The sequence below is a fragment of the Mustela putorius genome, unplaced genomic scaffold, assembly GCF_011764305.1.
Source record: "Mustela putorius furo isolate JIRA1106 unplaced genomic scaffold, ASM1176430v1.1 tig00003927_pilon_pilon_pilon, whole genome shotgun sequence".
NCBI classification, from domain to species: domain Eukaryota; kingdom Metazoa; phylum Chordata; class Mammalia; order Carnivora; family Mustelidae; genus Mustela; species Mustela putorius.
In genome coordinates, this window is record NW_025422072.1 from 749,152 (window position 1) to 763,531 (window position 14,380).

Below are 14,380 nucleotides of genomic sequence, written 5' to 3' on the forward strand. Positions count from 1 at the left end.
TTCTGACAGAATTTAGGCAGGTAGTCTATGCCTAAAACATGACAGCTATTTGAAATACAAATAAGTATGATTTGACGTTAATTAATGCAAATATGTGTTACTACAAACTGTTTCAGTCATGGTGTAGTCCGCTTTCAATAAAGAGCTCAATAAAGTGTATGTGACCGGCAATACCAACAGCTAACTAACCCTATTCATATCAAATAAACAACTCTAGAGCGACTACTACTTGCAAAGTTCTGTGATTAACAGCTAGTCATGGATAGCAGGTGGTTTCCTGAGGTCCTTTCTCTTTCTCCCCCTATATGTATGTATATAATTTTCTATTCAACTAGTTTACCCAACCTTCACTGAAGATAACGTGTGACTTTATTACAGAAATAAAGTTCACAATACAGAGGATTTGTATCTAAAACTACCTTTCCACTTTTGAACGCAATTTTCTTTTAGAAAGGAAAAAAAAAAAAAAAAGTTGGCAGTGCCATGACCACCCGCGTTTTAGAGCAGGAGACCTCTATGCCAGATACCCGGTGTTCTGGCAAACTTATTTATACAAATGCATCAACCTCCGTGCTGTCTGGATAGACACCTTAAAGCAATGTTCTAAAAGTAAGGGCCTTAATTTGCACCGTCGATAGTGCTACAACGTGTTTGTGCAGTTTTCCTTCACATAGAGGAACTTTCGCCACAAAAGGAGTTTAAAAGTTCAGGGTAGGGATTTTGGTGACCTACAAAAGCCGTACGTCCAGCGTCCCCATTTTCCTCAGCACCTTATAGTATTATACAGTAATTTAAGCACCAGACCTGCCTTGATAGCGGCTCACTTTGTGACACAGCTCCAGCCGGACTTGACTTGCTCTGGGCGCCAGGATCAGGGTCGCACCGCAACGCTCAGAGAGGTTTGTTCCTAGTGGATCAGGGCGGGTGTGTTGCCGGAGTCGTGTTCCATTGGCTACACTCTCGGGGACTGGCCGGGTTTTCCGACACTTGATTGGATGGAACTTCCCCCTGTAGGCCAAGATCATTGGAGGGTGCGGGAGCCAGGGGGCGGGGCGGGTTCCCCAGGATTCTTGACCGAGCGCGCTCAGCTGCGGAGCGGGGCGCCGGGCGCCGTCCTGGAGCTGGTTGGGAGGGCAGACCCGGAGGGAGGACGGAAGGGTCCCGGCGCGGAAGAGGTCTGGAAGAGCTAGAGCGGGGCCGGGGCTGGTCGCCGGCCGCCCGGAGGGCAGTCCTAGGTTCCCCGCGGCGGCGGCCGCTCCAAGACAGTATCTGTCAACGCTCTTCCTCAGTCCTCCTCCTTTGGCCGGGCCGGGCTCCGCTGGCGGCGGCTGGGAAGACGCGGGACCCACCGTGACGAGCCCATCAGCTGTCAGGCGAGCGGCGAAGCGACCCGAGGGCGGCGAGAGACACACAAAGAACGCGGTGAGCGGCGGCGGCGAAAGGAGGCGGCAGATTCGGGACGGCAACTCCCGGCCGCGCCCGCTCGTGCCGCCGCCGCCGGAGCTGGGTCCGAGGCCGCGGAGACAATGCGGCCGGGCTTCGGCCCCGCGCGCCTCAGAGTGCGGGCGCCTGCGCTCCCCTGGCCCCTATTTGACCGTCCTCGCCTCGCCCAGCCCCCTCCCGGCCGGCTGGGCCCCCGCCCGGGGAAGGGGCGCCCCCTCGCTCCCGCAGCGGGGAAGGAAGTCCGTCCGCGGCCGCCGAGCCCGGCAACTTGCGAACGGGGAAAAGTTTGCGGCGCCTCCGCAGGGCGGCGCGGCGCCGCCCGCCCCTGGCGTTCGCGGTCACAGCCGGTGACTTTCTGGACTAGTCGTCAGTCCGGGCCGCGGCGCGCCAGGCGGCGACTGCGGGGAGGGCCAGAGTCCGTCCGAGGGCGCCCGCGCCCGGGGCTGCGGGTGAGTTGGCTTTTGGGGCGCGATGGGTTTAAGCTGTCTGGGGCACCTAGGTTTGGGGAAAAAGCAGGGGGAGTGCCTTTAATACTTTTTGGAGCAGGCGGGGAGAGCAAATGTAAGTGCGATTGCTTAAGAGTCGCTGACATGCCGCTGGCTCGTGAACCGTATCGGTGGGAACCTTTTAGTAGCTGGGGCTACTGAGGGCCTGTGCAGGGTGGGGGTTGGGAGGTGGAAAGATAAGAAGGTCGCGCACCAGCCTTGCCAGTAACTGGCTCTGCGTGACCTTGGACAAGGGACTTAATCACTTAGCTCTCCTCATCCGTGATACAGGAGGCTAGAGCTACGTGATGTCTGGTGTCTTACGTTTTTAAATACATCTCGGTTTGAGATTTTCCTTGGGCCTCAACGTGGTACAGGAGTTATGAACCAGTAGGCCAGGATATATTTACAGGCGCCTGGAGTCACCTTTCAGCCTTCGGAGAAGTAACTTCTAAGTCTGATGCTTTCAAACAGTAAATATTGGAAGGTTTGGGAGGGTTTTTTTTGTTTTTTTGGTTTTTTGGTTTTTTTTCAGTGAAAAATAACTACCCATTGTTTAAAAACACTTCTTTAAACTGATCTACTTGGCTGCAGCGTTTGGAGTAGTAGCAGCCAGGCTGGAGACAGAGAACCAAGCTTGAGGGTGAAGTGGCAGGTGCCTCCAGCGATCCCTTCATCCCTTCTGGATTCCGTTTAGGGGGAGAACAAGGCTTTTATTATACATAGGAGAGAGTAAACAGGGCAGGTGTTTTGTTGTAAGTTTTCTGTATTGCTTCTTTCTTCCGAAAACTTTTGTGTGGAGGGCAGTGGGGGAATGGCCTCTAACTTTTGACGAAGGGAAAGAAAATGACACTTACTACCAAAGTAAGTCTTAAACTAATGTAAATCTTCCTTACAGGAACAGTAACACATAATGCAAGTACATCTTGATCTAATTTTAATGAAGGATTGAAAATAGCTGCTGTGTTCAGTATCACTGACGCCAAGATGGCTCACTTACATAATCTTCTTTGTTGGGATGTGTTAGTGACATGTATAATTTGGATAATTTATTAATGTTAAAGGTTTGGTCTGGGAATGGTTTTGGAATATTTTCATCACAGGTTGTGTTGCAACACAATGGAGTGTTAACTTTTAGTTATGATAATAACCTGCATTTTTTTTTTCACTGAAAAGTGAAATCAAGCATTTTCCCTAACCAAAACTCTTTCAACTATTAAATGTTTATTCATCTGTACTGAATACAGGATAAATTATTTTGTTCTCTCAATGATAAATTTTCCCAGTTTTTTCACTATTCATGAGCATGAAGAGTCAGGTGCTTCACTGGGATTTCTCTTCTCATGGAGCTTATAATAACAAAAGCTGATTTCTTTTAATGTAAGTGCATACATATACTCAGTAAATATTCGGTGGATAAAATACCCAGTGCTTAGATATGAAATAATTTAAAATTCTTTTTACCCATCCTTAAAGAGAATTATCATGCTTTAGGGGGAAGAAAGAAGGTGTCAAAACTGGCAGAAAAACTGAGTTGAATTCCAGTATCTATCCTGAAAGTTTATATTTTAAAATTAGGGATACAGATTTGGAAAGAAACAAAGATAACTGATAGGGTTCTAGGAGAAAGATAGCAATATAGATTTAACATAATACATTTTATGACCTAGCTTTCTTTGAGGAACACAAGCTTTTGAAAAGGTAGGTTTCTTAAATTATCAGTAGCTATTTGCATTGTGATTGAATGTCTAATTATAACCTAATCATAACCATTATATTTCACTTGAGTGATATCTGATTCTTAAACTCATTGTTAAAATAACATGAAGTAAAACTTTCAGAGCAGTTGCGTGAAGGAAAGTATACCTTTTGAAATCAACTAAATCTGCAGTGAGAAAATTACCTCTAATCTTACACCAAATATAAAATAAGCACTGGAAATAGCATCTTTCCAAGAAAGTCTTCACTCTAGACAAATGCTATGTGTGCAGAGGGATACTATGTGGACTACATCATATTTAAGATACTCTGGTTTTCCTAAGGGGTCTGTGTAATAGTCTATTTATTGACAAGGAAAGTAATCCCCAACATTTGTAAGCTTGGAAACTTGTGGAAAGCCTCTTGGCCTTATTTAAAAGTGACTACTCAACCTAAAACGTAGCACTGATATTTGAACAATGAGCTCCCAGTAGAATGTACATTCTCCTTATAGCAGGTTTTCTGGCTGGGCAGCTTTGCAGGGGGTTAGAACCTGAATCTGAGAATGTGGTCTTTAGACCACTTGTATCAGAATCTTCTGTAGCACCTGCAAAACTTCAGACCTCTGGATAACTTTCTACACTTGAAGAATCAGAATGTCCGTGAGCAGAATTTAGAGTCTGTATTCTTAACAAGCTCCTCCCAAAGTGAGACTCACACTAAATTTCGAGAATTAGTGTTAAGAGTTTTCTTGCCAGTGGTTAATGGCAACCATTGCTTCCCCCAGGAACATTTGAAAAGTATCTCTCTCCCTCCCCCCGTACCCCATTCTTACTGCTCTGATCATTTCCCCTCTGACACCAGAATTGGTGGCTTCATCTCTTAACTTTGGCCAAGGAGCCCCTCACAAACTGCTTCTACAAGCAAACCAAAATACCATCTATAAGCAGAGTTAAGGCAGCTCTGGAACACAGGGCCAAGAGACCCCTTCTTCTATGAGGTACTTCCACCACCCTCTCCTCCAGCTACTTCCTCATCAAGGAAGGAGATGAGGTTTCAGGAAGATAATTGGGAAAACACCCCAAGGGAAAAAACAGAAATAGAATGCTGGATGGAAAGCTATCCCCTCAACATAGTTTAACATTCATATTTGATGATTTGAGTTCTAAAGCTGATAATTTGGCACTCAAGTGTGAGGCATAACCCAGGCCCCTTCCTGTATATTGGTAAAACTTTCATCTACAAAACTATATAATGTTCCTGTTATCTCTGTATCCATAAAATCCCCAGCATTTCAGTATTTTCATGTTTATTGAAGAAAAAGGGAAGAGTTTAGGAGAGAAGTTCAAAGCATAGTCTAAGAAGTCAGCACACCTGATTTAATTCCTGGCTTAGCCCCTTACTACCTAGGTGACTTTTAGCTGCAACCTTGACCCTGTAAGCTTCAGTTTCCTTCCTTGGAAAATGAGAATAATAGTACCTGCCTCACAGGAGTTGTTTTGAGAATTATATAATACACAAATTAGTGATAGATAATAATTATCAGTCACTATATACTCCATATCTGTACTTTTAATTTATTATAGTAACTTTTTAATTTCTTTTTTAGCCCTGGAGAGTTGCTGTAGAAGAGGGATAAGAGAGGAAGACAACGCAGGAGGAGATAAGTCACTCTGGACACAGGGAAGGTCACACCACTAAATAATAATTGTTGAGCAGAGGGGAAAGGGACAAGGGAAGGATGCAGACTGCGGCCCTTCTAATAACCTAGGCTTCCTCATGTGTCACCCTGGTTCAGGCGCTATCTTCTCTACCCTCCTCCCTTTTCATACCACTTGATATACTATTTTTTGATTCACTTTGAGAAACACTGATTAATTAGTCTGCCTCAAAATGTTAATCCTGGTTTTGGATTTTAGTATCTGGAGCCTCAGCTTTGCGGTAGCTTAGGGCTGGCAGTTTTCTCTCCTCTTGACATCTAGCTTTTGGAGTTATTGAAGAGAAGAGACTTCTGTCTCTAACCCCAAAGAAATCCAGAATCTAACTCCAAATTTGCCTTTTCGGAGAAGTGTATGCCATCCAGATATGGCGATGTGATGAGAGAGGCCACTGCCCTCTGACTTTGAAAAATACCTTTACTTTCCAGAGCTCTTATACTTTTCAAAGTACTTTGTCTCTTATTAGCTCACTTTTCCCTTACAGTCCTATAAAATATCAACATTAGTAGACAGACCCCTATGAGGCCTGTCAAATCTTTCTCTTCTCCCTACCTCCATTCTCTTGCAAACCTATTGCAAGGCTAGTCTTTGCTATCTTCACAACATTTTTCTTGAAATCAAAGACTTCCATCACTTTCTATGTGTCCCCATGTCATATTGAACCTCCTCTGCCTGGTTTCTATGGTGGCCTTAAAAATAGTGTCCCATCCTACTCTAAATACATTCTTTCCATAACTTCTGCAGTATGGCCTACTTACTTACCACTGGGCCTAAGCCCATATTGCTTGCCTCATCAGAAGAGAGACATCAGTGATGCCTCCTTTTGAACCACCTAGATTCTAACCATTCTTCAATTTCCAACTTCTCCTCAGAGCCATCCCAGATCATCAGTTCCTTAAAATTCCACCTTGCTCCTAACTCCAGTGGTAGCCATGGCTATTTGGTCAATTAGAACCTGGTCTTAAAGTCCTAAGGGAGAAAAAGTATAGCATAAATCTGATACAGAAAGAAAGTACTAGACTAAAAAGTTTTATTAAAGACCTGATGTCTACTAAGAGCCATGGGAGGAAAGCCAACTTGCTCTACCTTTGTGGTTCTACATTTTCTGAGCTGTGAACGTAGAAAGGTTTGGGTCAGATGATGATGGTGGTCCTTTCTCATTCTGAGGTTCTGAGACAACTGGCCTTCCCTGTGTGGGATGGGATTCCTACTGAGCTCTTAGATGAAAATGTCAGGAATGGACACTCAGTGTCTTCGGGACTTGTTCTGTCCCACAGATCTCTAATGCTAAACTTTGCAGTTTTTGAATGCTGTGTACCTTTTTTACCTTGCCTTTTAACTGTAAGGATTCACAGAAGGCTAGTAGGGGTGAATTAGGTAGCAGGATGATGCATTACAGATAATAGTTATCTTGTGACTGACTTCCTATGATGGAATAAATAGTGTCCGCAATTAGATAATCCTTAAAGCATAGCATTTAAAATTTTGCATGTTATCTTCATTGGATAGTGCTATATGTTAAATCAAGTTATATTTTCTTTTAATCATTTCATAAATGGAAACACATTAAAACAGTCAAATTCTAGGATAGACAGTAGATGACTTTCCATAGTAATCGGGTTAGTGACATATAAACTTGTGTCTGTATGTATATATATCACATGCGATTTATACTTAAATTAAGAAGGGTATCCCTAAATTTTGAGGTGCTATTATACATTGACCAGATTTAAGAAGAATATCTCTTTAAAATGTGTTGACATTTAATTGACCTTTGAAAGTTCATTCTGTTAATCATACTCAAAGTGCTAAAGCTATGGTTGACTGCTCTGGTGTTTTTACATTCAGTCGTGCTTAGCATATAAATTCTTCAGCATAATTGCTACTTATTTAGCAAGAGTTTCCTTTCTTCTCTGAAAATATGAGTTGTGTTTTATTTTTGCATCTTTTTTTTTTTAACTTTGCTTCAGGCTGGATGGTGTTAGAGGTTTGAATTGAAACGCTTTCCTGTCATTAGTTGTATGGGGTGTGGCTTCTTAATATAGGAGTAATGGAAATTTCTTGCTTAGTGGAAGTCTACTTCTGGCAAAAGTTCGAGGTATGCTGCTAAAATTTAGAGTCACTTATCACCTCAACACTATGTATTTTTAATTTAATAAACTTCTGAAAATCTTTCAGTTCCATTTGTGTAGATGAAAACTATCAATACTAGTACTTCTTATTAAACAAGGATTCAAAGGATTTGTTTTCATAGCAAACTCTAATTTTATTCCTTGAGTTGCTATGAGTGGAATTTAATTTTTCTATAAATGATGTACATGTTTTTAAAAAGTCAAATCTGTTTCTTTTTTAAAGCTTAACATTTTATTACTATCATCTAGAGAACATCTGCTGAATTGTTTAAAAATTTCTGGATATTCAACTTATGAAATCAGTCTATGGAAATAATTTTTAATATGGTTAGCTGTCTTACAGTCTTCTAAATTAATATTCCCGGCGATCATAGAAAACTAGCTAGCTTTTGCTGAATGTCAATAGAAAAATAAAAGCATATAATTTCTGATTTTTTGCTAATTTATCTTTGAGACTCCAGGCATATTTTTTCAAAATATTTTTATCTTAAAAGCAGTTTTTATAGAGAGAAGATAAAGTTTAAACCAGAGTTTCTTATTTTTGTGAGGTCATTTTATACCTTTCACATATGTAGCTCCATGTTTGCAGTATATCTTGTTCCCTGGTTGGAATAAGTTTTAATCTTGTTGTATCTTTTATTTATTCACATATTATAAGCATGTTAAACTGTCTCATCTCATGAAACTGACCTTATTTTCTCATTATTGTCTCTTCTTCCATATTGTGCTTTTTTTTCTGCCTTTTTCTGTTTCGAGTTTTACAACTTACAGCTGTCCTTTTCATCTCATTATACCCCCACCTCCAAGGGGAAATAAGTTCTTTTGCCTTAGTCCAAACATTTAACTTGAAACTTTGTCCTTTTTTACAATATACAGTGAAGCCTCTTAAATAATATTATCTAAATAATACATAAAAATTTCAAATGACTACAGTGCTGAATAGTCAGATAGGGGATATCCTAGAGTAAGGGTGAACTCTCACACTTCCATTTTGTAAACTGGTTTCAACACGTAGATTTATTTCTTCCTTGATAATATAAGTATCTCAAGACCAGGCTAGAATTGCCTCAGTACAAAATGTTTAGATAAAGCCTGGTTCCTTGGGTAAGCTCTCTCAGTAATTCATCTGGATTGATGACACATACAAAATCAAGACATTTGTTCTTTTCTGTTTGAAGTCTGTTTTACCATCATAAAAAATTTTTTGTCATTTGAATCCATATATATGTATTCACAGAGAATTTATTTTCATTTTATTTAATAAATTTTTATATCATTCTTTCATTTACCACTGTTCTAAACACTTTACAAGTATTAGTTTCTTTAATTATCTTGACTCTATAGTTATGGTTATACTATATAATTAGAGTCATTATCATTGTGCAATTAAGAGAAGAGTTTTATTTTGTGGTAGGCCTTAAGTGAGGGGAGACTGATGAGTATAGGCAGAGTGGATAACTTAAAAGTAGTGCAAAGAATCAACAAAAAAAAGTGCAAGAGTTTTGGGAAGATGAGTCTACATGGAAAGGGTCAGCCAAAATTAGAGGAGACCCTCCACAGTCCTGGGAAGTGATCATTGCATCAGAAGTGACCATTGCTATGGGTTTCAGCTGCATGGTGAGGTGGGCTGTACTGCCTCATTGTGATTCGTGTGGACCTTTATGCCTTTCCTCACCCTAGCATTTATCAGGACAAGTTTCTTTTTTCCTACAGTTTGGCTTGTCTCTTAGCTCTAAGTTTAGGCATTGCAAATACAAACGAATGTTTTGTTTTTTGTGTGTGTTTTTTTTTTTTTCCCCCAGCCTTAACCCCAGCCCAGTCCATTTACTCTTCTGGCCCTAATTTGTGCATTACTTTGAAAATACTATTCAGTAGTGTTTACGTATGTGTGTGTTGTATGAAGTTTAGGGACTGATGTTAAGTAGTGAGATAAAAGGACAAAGTTATCTTTTCTGTTGAAATTGGAGATGGAAGAAGAGGAGAGAACATCATGGAAAAGAAGAGATATGTGGAGGAAAAAAAGATGGTGAAAAAATGAAGAAAGAGAATTACTGATTTGCTTTACACCCACACCTCCTCCCCAACTTCACAGTAACAGAGGCAGTTTCTCTCTCTTTTGCCTGACATGAGGTTCACCAGGAAGTTATGCGCCGTGGGAGTGGAAAATTTCTCCCTTTTGCATTTTGAGACTTGGGTGTGCTGCTTTGAGATGCCACTGGTATCTAAGTAATATTTGTTTATACTGGATATTTTTCTCTGTAGCCTTTGTGGATAGGGCTTAGAATACAAACAATACTGTTAGCAGAACTGTAGGTACTCGATTGCTGTGTTTATTTTATTAGTTAAAAAACTGCCAGAGCCCTAGGACTTCTGAGCACATTTAAAAAAATACCAGAGACAATTTCAAGAAGTGCTTTGGAAAGAAAAAATAAGAAAAGTTAGGAGTTTCAGGCTCTAAAATGCCAACCAGTGTTGGTAGGTTTCTTTTAAATTAATGTCTTCAAAATGTCTAAGCTAGGATAGTTTCATTAATTATTTTTTAAAGTGAGTTAAAATTACTCTTCTGTATAGAAATCTTTTCTTGGTAGATAGAATGGGTGAAAAAAAGTGTGGCACTTTTGTTGCACAGAATATAAAACTAATGTTAATTCTTCAGGGAATTTAGGATTTTCTGGATGCTGCTTAAATCATCTCTAATGACTTGGTCAGATGACAGGTCCAAAAGTATCTCTTACTGATTTATAATTGTATTGGGACAGAATCACTGAAATTGTGATGTTCCCAGAAAATCTAAAATATGGTCACTTTTATCCTTAAATTTTCTGAAGATTCAATTTATGGTCCCCTGAAGTCTCTTTCTTTATCCTGTTCTCAGTAGAAAGTTAATATTGTTTAGTAGCATTTATGAAAAACACCCAGTTTAAAAACTATTGAACAAATCAAATGATAAAAGTATTGATTTGAAGAAATTAAATTATTTTTAAATGGTTATTCATGTCTCAGGTAGAGGGCTCTGATCTTAATAGGTTTGATTCGATCCCCGTTGGTAAAACAAAGTCAAGATTCTTTTTTTTTCCCCTCAGCCATTGCATGGCAGTAACGTATTATTTAGACATTTCAAGAATCACTAACAAATTACCCTTTTGGAATAGAAATGGTGAAAGGGGACTCTTCTTTCTCATTTATTCTTTTTCATTTTATCCTTTCCTATTCATGGAAATTTTTACTTTATTCCACTGTTCATCAAAAGTTTCCCATTTGAACATCCTAGATTACTACCATACTAAGTTTCCCTAAAACTAGGCAGAAACAGAACCTGGCCCTTTAGACACTAATGGAAACCATCCCATGTTTTCTCAGATTCTCCTCTCCAGATGCAAGAGGAACAAAACAGTAGTGTGTGGTTTGTCATTGTTGCTTCTGTGGCTGTCCTGTTTGGTTGACCTAAGCTTTTTTGCCTCCATTCTTAATGCTGAAATCTACAAATGAAATTAGGGCCAGTCACACTGTATTTCCCTCATCAGCTATCCCTAGTGGTTCAAATTTAGCACACATCTACTGTGAGCACATATTAATTAGGCTAATAGAATAGGATGAAATGATAACTTGAGTTTTTCAATAACTATATTTTGAGTTGAAGTGTGGTTTTACGAGTTTGTAGCTATTTTGTTGGAAATCTAGAAAATCCTCATGTGAGCAGCTAAAGCTACTGATAGCCCCAAACAATATAAGTTAAACATTAATTTGCTGTAAACTGCTGAAAGTGTCTTTGATTTTGAGATGCAGTGAGCTATTTCAAATTAAGTTGCCATTTCTAAGTGGAATGGTGTGGAGGTCTTGCAGCCTGATTTCAAAGTTAGACTCTGAATAAGAATTTTTTTTGTTCCTGTTTTCTATACTGTGTCACTGTCACAGGCATAAGGTAGATGAGCCCCTATTCATTTGCTCTTTATAACCAATTCCCATGCCAGACAGTATTGGAGATAATTAAGTTCTTCTATAGAAAACTTCATAAGTCAGCTACTGACTACTGTGTCTGTAAATATACTCTCAAACTGTTTTGTAGTCCTATTTTTTAAAAAATGTGTGGGTGTGGGAAGTGATGGTGAATGAAGTCAGGGTAATTGGTGCTGCTTTGTATTAAGAAAAATCACACTAGTTAAAGGAAGTCGGCTTCCATGATTTGTATATGCTTAATTTTTAAAAATTCTTCTAACCCTTTCCCATTTTGGTTCCTACCCCTACCTCATAAATTAAAGCAATGAAAGAATTAGAGTCATAGGATTTTACAGCTGGAAGGATTTTAGAGAGAATCTGATTAACTCTCTTATTACACTTGAGGAAATTGATGTTCAGTGAGGTCAAATGAGATCATGTAGCTGTTTAAAAGCCCAAATGACATTAGTAGTTTATTTCCATTAGTAAACCCTGTTCTGATTAATCTCCCTTAACATGTTCATAATCAGAAAGAAATAATAAAGAAAAATAACTAACTTGTACATGGTACTTTCTCAAACATATCTGTCACTTATCAGAAGAGCTCTTAAGGTATAGGTACTTTAGTTCCCATCCACAGAGCAAAAGGGCTTAGCAGTGTTCAGAGATCTGTCCATGCCAGTCTCTATTCAAGGGCCCAGAGCTCCCTGTCTTCCCACCTTGGTGGAAGCCTCAGCTGGTCTCAAGATAGTTCTCATATCTTTGTACAATAGCTTTGACTCTAAAGTTGCTCTAATTATTAACTTTTGTCTATTTGATCACTTTTAAAGAGGAAAAAATTTTTAAAGAGCTATCAGCTTATAAATTTGCAAAAGAAGAATGCTGGATAATTGTAAATAAGGTGTGTTTTAATAATCTCTTTGTCAACATTTTAAAAATACAGCCAATATATTTTGAGTACCTTACTACCTATAAAGCAAGTGATGGGCTGCTGCAGTAGACACAATAGTGATTGAGGCAGAATGATGGCTTTCAGGGAAGAGGCTCATGCAATTGTCTCTCCTTTCAAAGATATACCTGGATCGAGAACTATGCTTGAGGAATGTCTGATACTGTCTTTATTACTCTTGAGATAAGAAAGCTGCTACAGTTGACCCTAGAACAATGTGGGAGTCTGGGCACCAATCCCCTGCACAGTCAGAACTCTGTGTACAACCTGTGACTCTCCAATAGCCTGTTGATCGCAAGTCTTTACTGATAATACAAACAGGTAGTTGACACATATTTTACTTGTATTATATACTGTATTCTTACAATAAATAAGCTAGAGGAGAAAATTATTAAGAAAATCATAAAGAAAATACATTTTTAATACTGTGCTGTATTTATCAAAAATAGTCATATGTAAGTGGACTCTTGCTGCTCATACCTGTGTTATTTAAGGGTCAGCTGTAATTCTTATGTCTAAAATGGGTCAATTTCTTGTGATTATTTGTATTTAAGTATTCACATTCAAGAAAACTTGTAAAATACAGAAAAGTAGAAAAAAATCATATGTATATTCTGCATCTTACCATGGTAATATTTGTATCATACATACAGGTTTTTTTTATTTTATTTTACCTGATGGTCATATCATTGCATAGCTTTGTAAAAATGTTTTAATGATTACATAATTTCAGAAAGAGTCAGTTTCTATGTATGTCAGTAATATGTCTATTCTATGGCAATTACAGATAGCTACTATTTTACAAAATGGTTAATCAAAGTCTTTAACCTGGGCTACTACTCAGAAATACTTTCTAAAACTATTTGGAAAAAATAAGGAACCAAGTAACAGATTATTTTCACTTCTTTCTTTAAGAGCATCAGAATCATTCTGTTTGCTTAACATGTCCATTGTGCAGTTGACCTACATGAGAAATTGATTTTTTCAAATTGTGAAATTTATGAACAGAAATATTTTTAAGATGCAGTTTCCATTATAGAATTTTGTTCCTCTGAAATAATTTCTCATTACTGTGAAGGTATAGTACTAATCATGTTTGAATTTTTGCCATCTGGGCAATTTAATCTGACAGCTTTGATTAAAAAAAGAAAAAAACAAAGACTTCTGAATTCTGCCGTGGGATTATTACAGTGAAATTTATATTAAATTCACCTAGTGGCCCTCTCGAAATATGATCTTATATTTCAATAGGGCTAGGAGGGTATTCCTAGGTGAGAGTTGCTCTTTGTGAAGAATCTAATGGAACCCTGAGGTGGGGAAGAGCTGAGCCAGCAGGTTGTCAGAGGGATGCAGCCTGGGAACTGCTGACAGTTATGTGCCTGAGGGAAGGGAAGGAGATGAGAGGAGAGGAGTTGGACGGAAAGTCCCTTATTAGCCTGAAGGCTAGGATGCCCTGACCCTTGGAATCCCCCTCCCTGGTGGGAAAGCCAGCCAGAGTGGGAGGGGAAAGGCTGGGGCAGATGAGGGAGTAGGCTACTAACAACCCGAAAACTCTGATAAGCTTAGAGAGTTCCTTTCTGGGGAATCCTGGCCTAGATTGTAAATCAGTATTATTTTAAGGAAGAGTTTGGCTAATGAGTAAATACATCTCAGTTGATATGGATGACTTAATGAATTGTCTTATCACCAAACAGTCTGGATATTTGTTTTTACTCTTAAAAGTTTTTTCATTTAATTTTTTATACCCAATTTATCATTTGAACACAATTTTTATTGAATTTTCATTAACTATCTCATATTTATTCAAACCAACGCCTTCCCCAATACCACAAATGATTCAGAAGAGCTCACAGTACAAAAAACATCAGAATAGGAAAGTGAGTATATGATTCCAGCTCTTCAAGCCTAGTGTTCCCATCTGCATGATGATGATGATGATGATAGTAAATGTTTCATCATACCATGGCAGGAATAAGATGAGATCAGTGCATAAACATTGCTTGGCATACAAAAAAAAAA

General features: G+C 39.1%; 1 protein-coding gene across 1 annotated transcript; it reads left to right on the forward strand.

The window, feature by feature from the left end:
• The first annotated feature begins 483 nt into the window (after nucleotides 1-483).
• Nucleotides 484-14,329, forward strand: LOC101689005 (translation initiation factor IF-2). Its single transcript, XM_045069378.1, has 3 exons — nucleotides 484-575; nucleotides 1,080-1,892; nucleotides 5,236-14,329. Exons 1-2 carry the CDS (start codon nucleotides 484-486, stop codon nucleotides 1,792-1,794), a joined length of 807 nt encoding a protein of 268 aa, XP_044925313.1. The 3' UTR covers nucleotides 1,795-1,892; nucleotides 5,236-14,329.
• The last annotated feature ends 51 nt before the right edge of the window (nucleotides 14,330-14,380 follow it).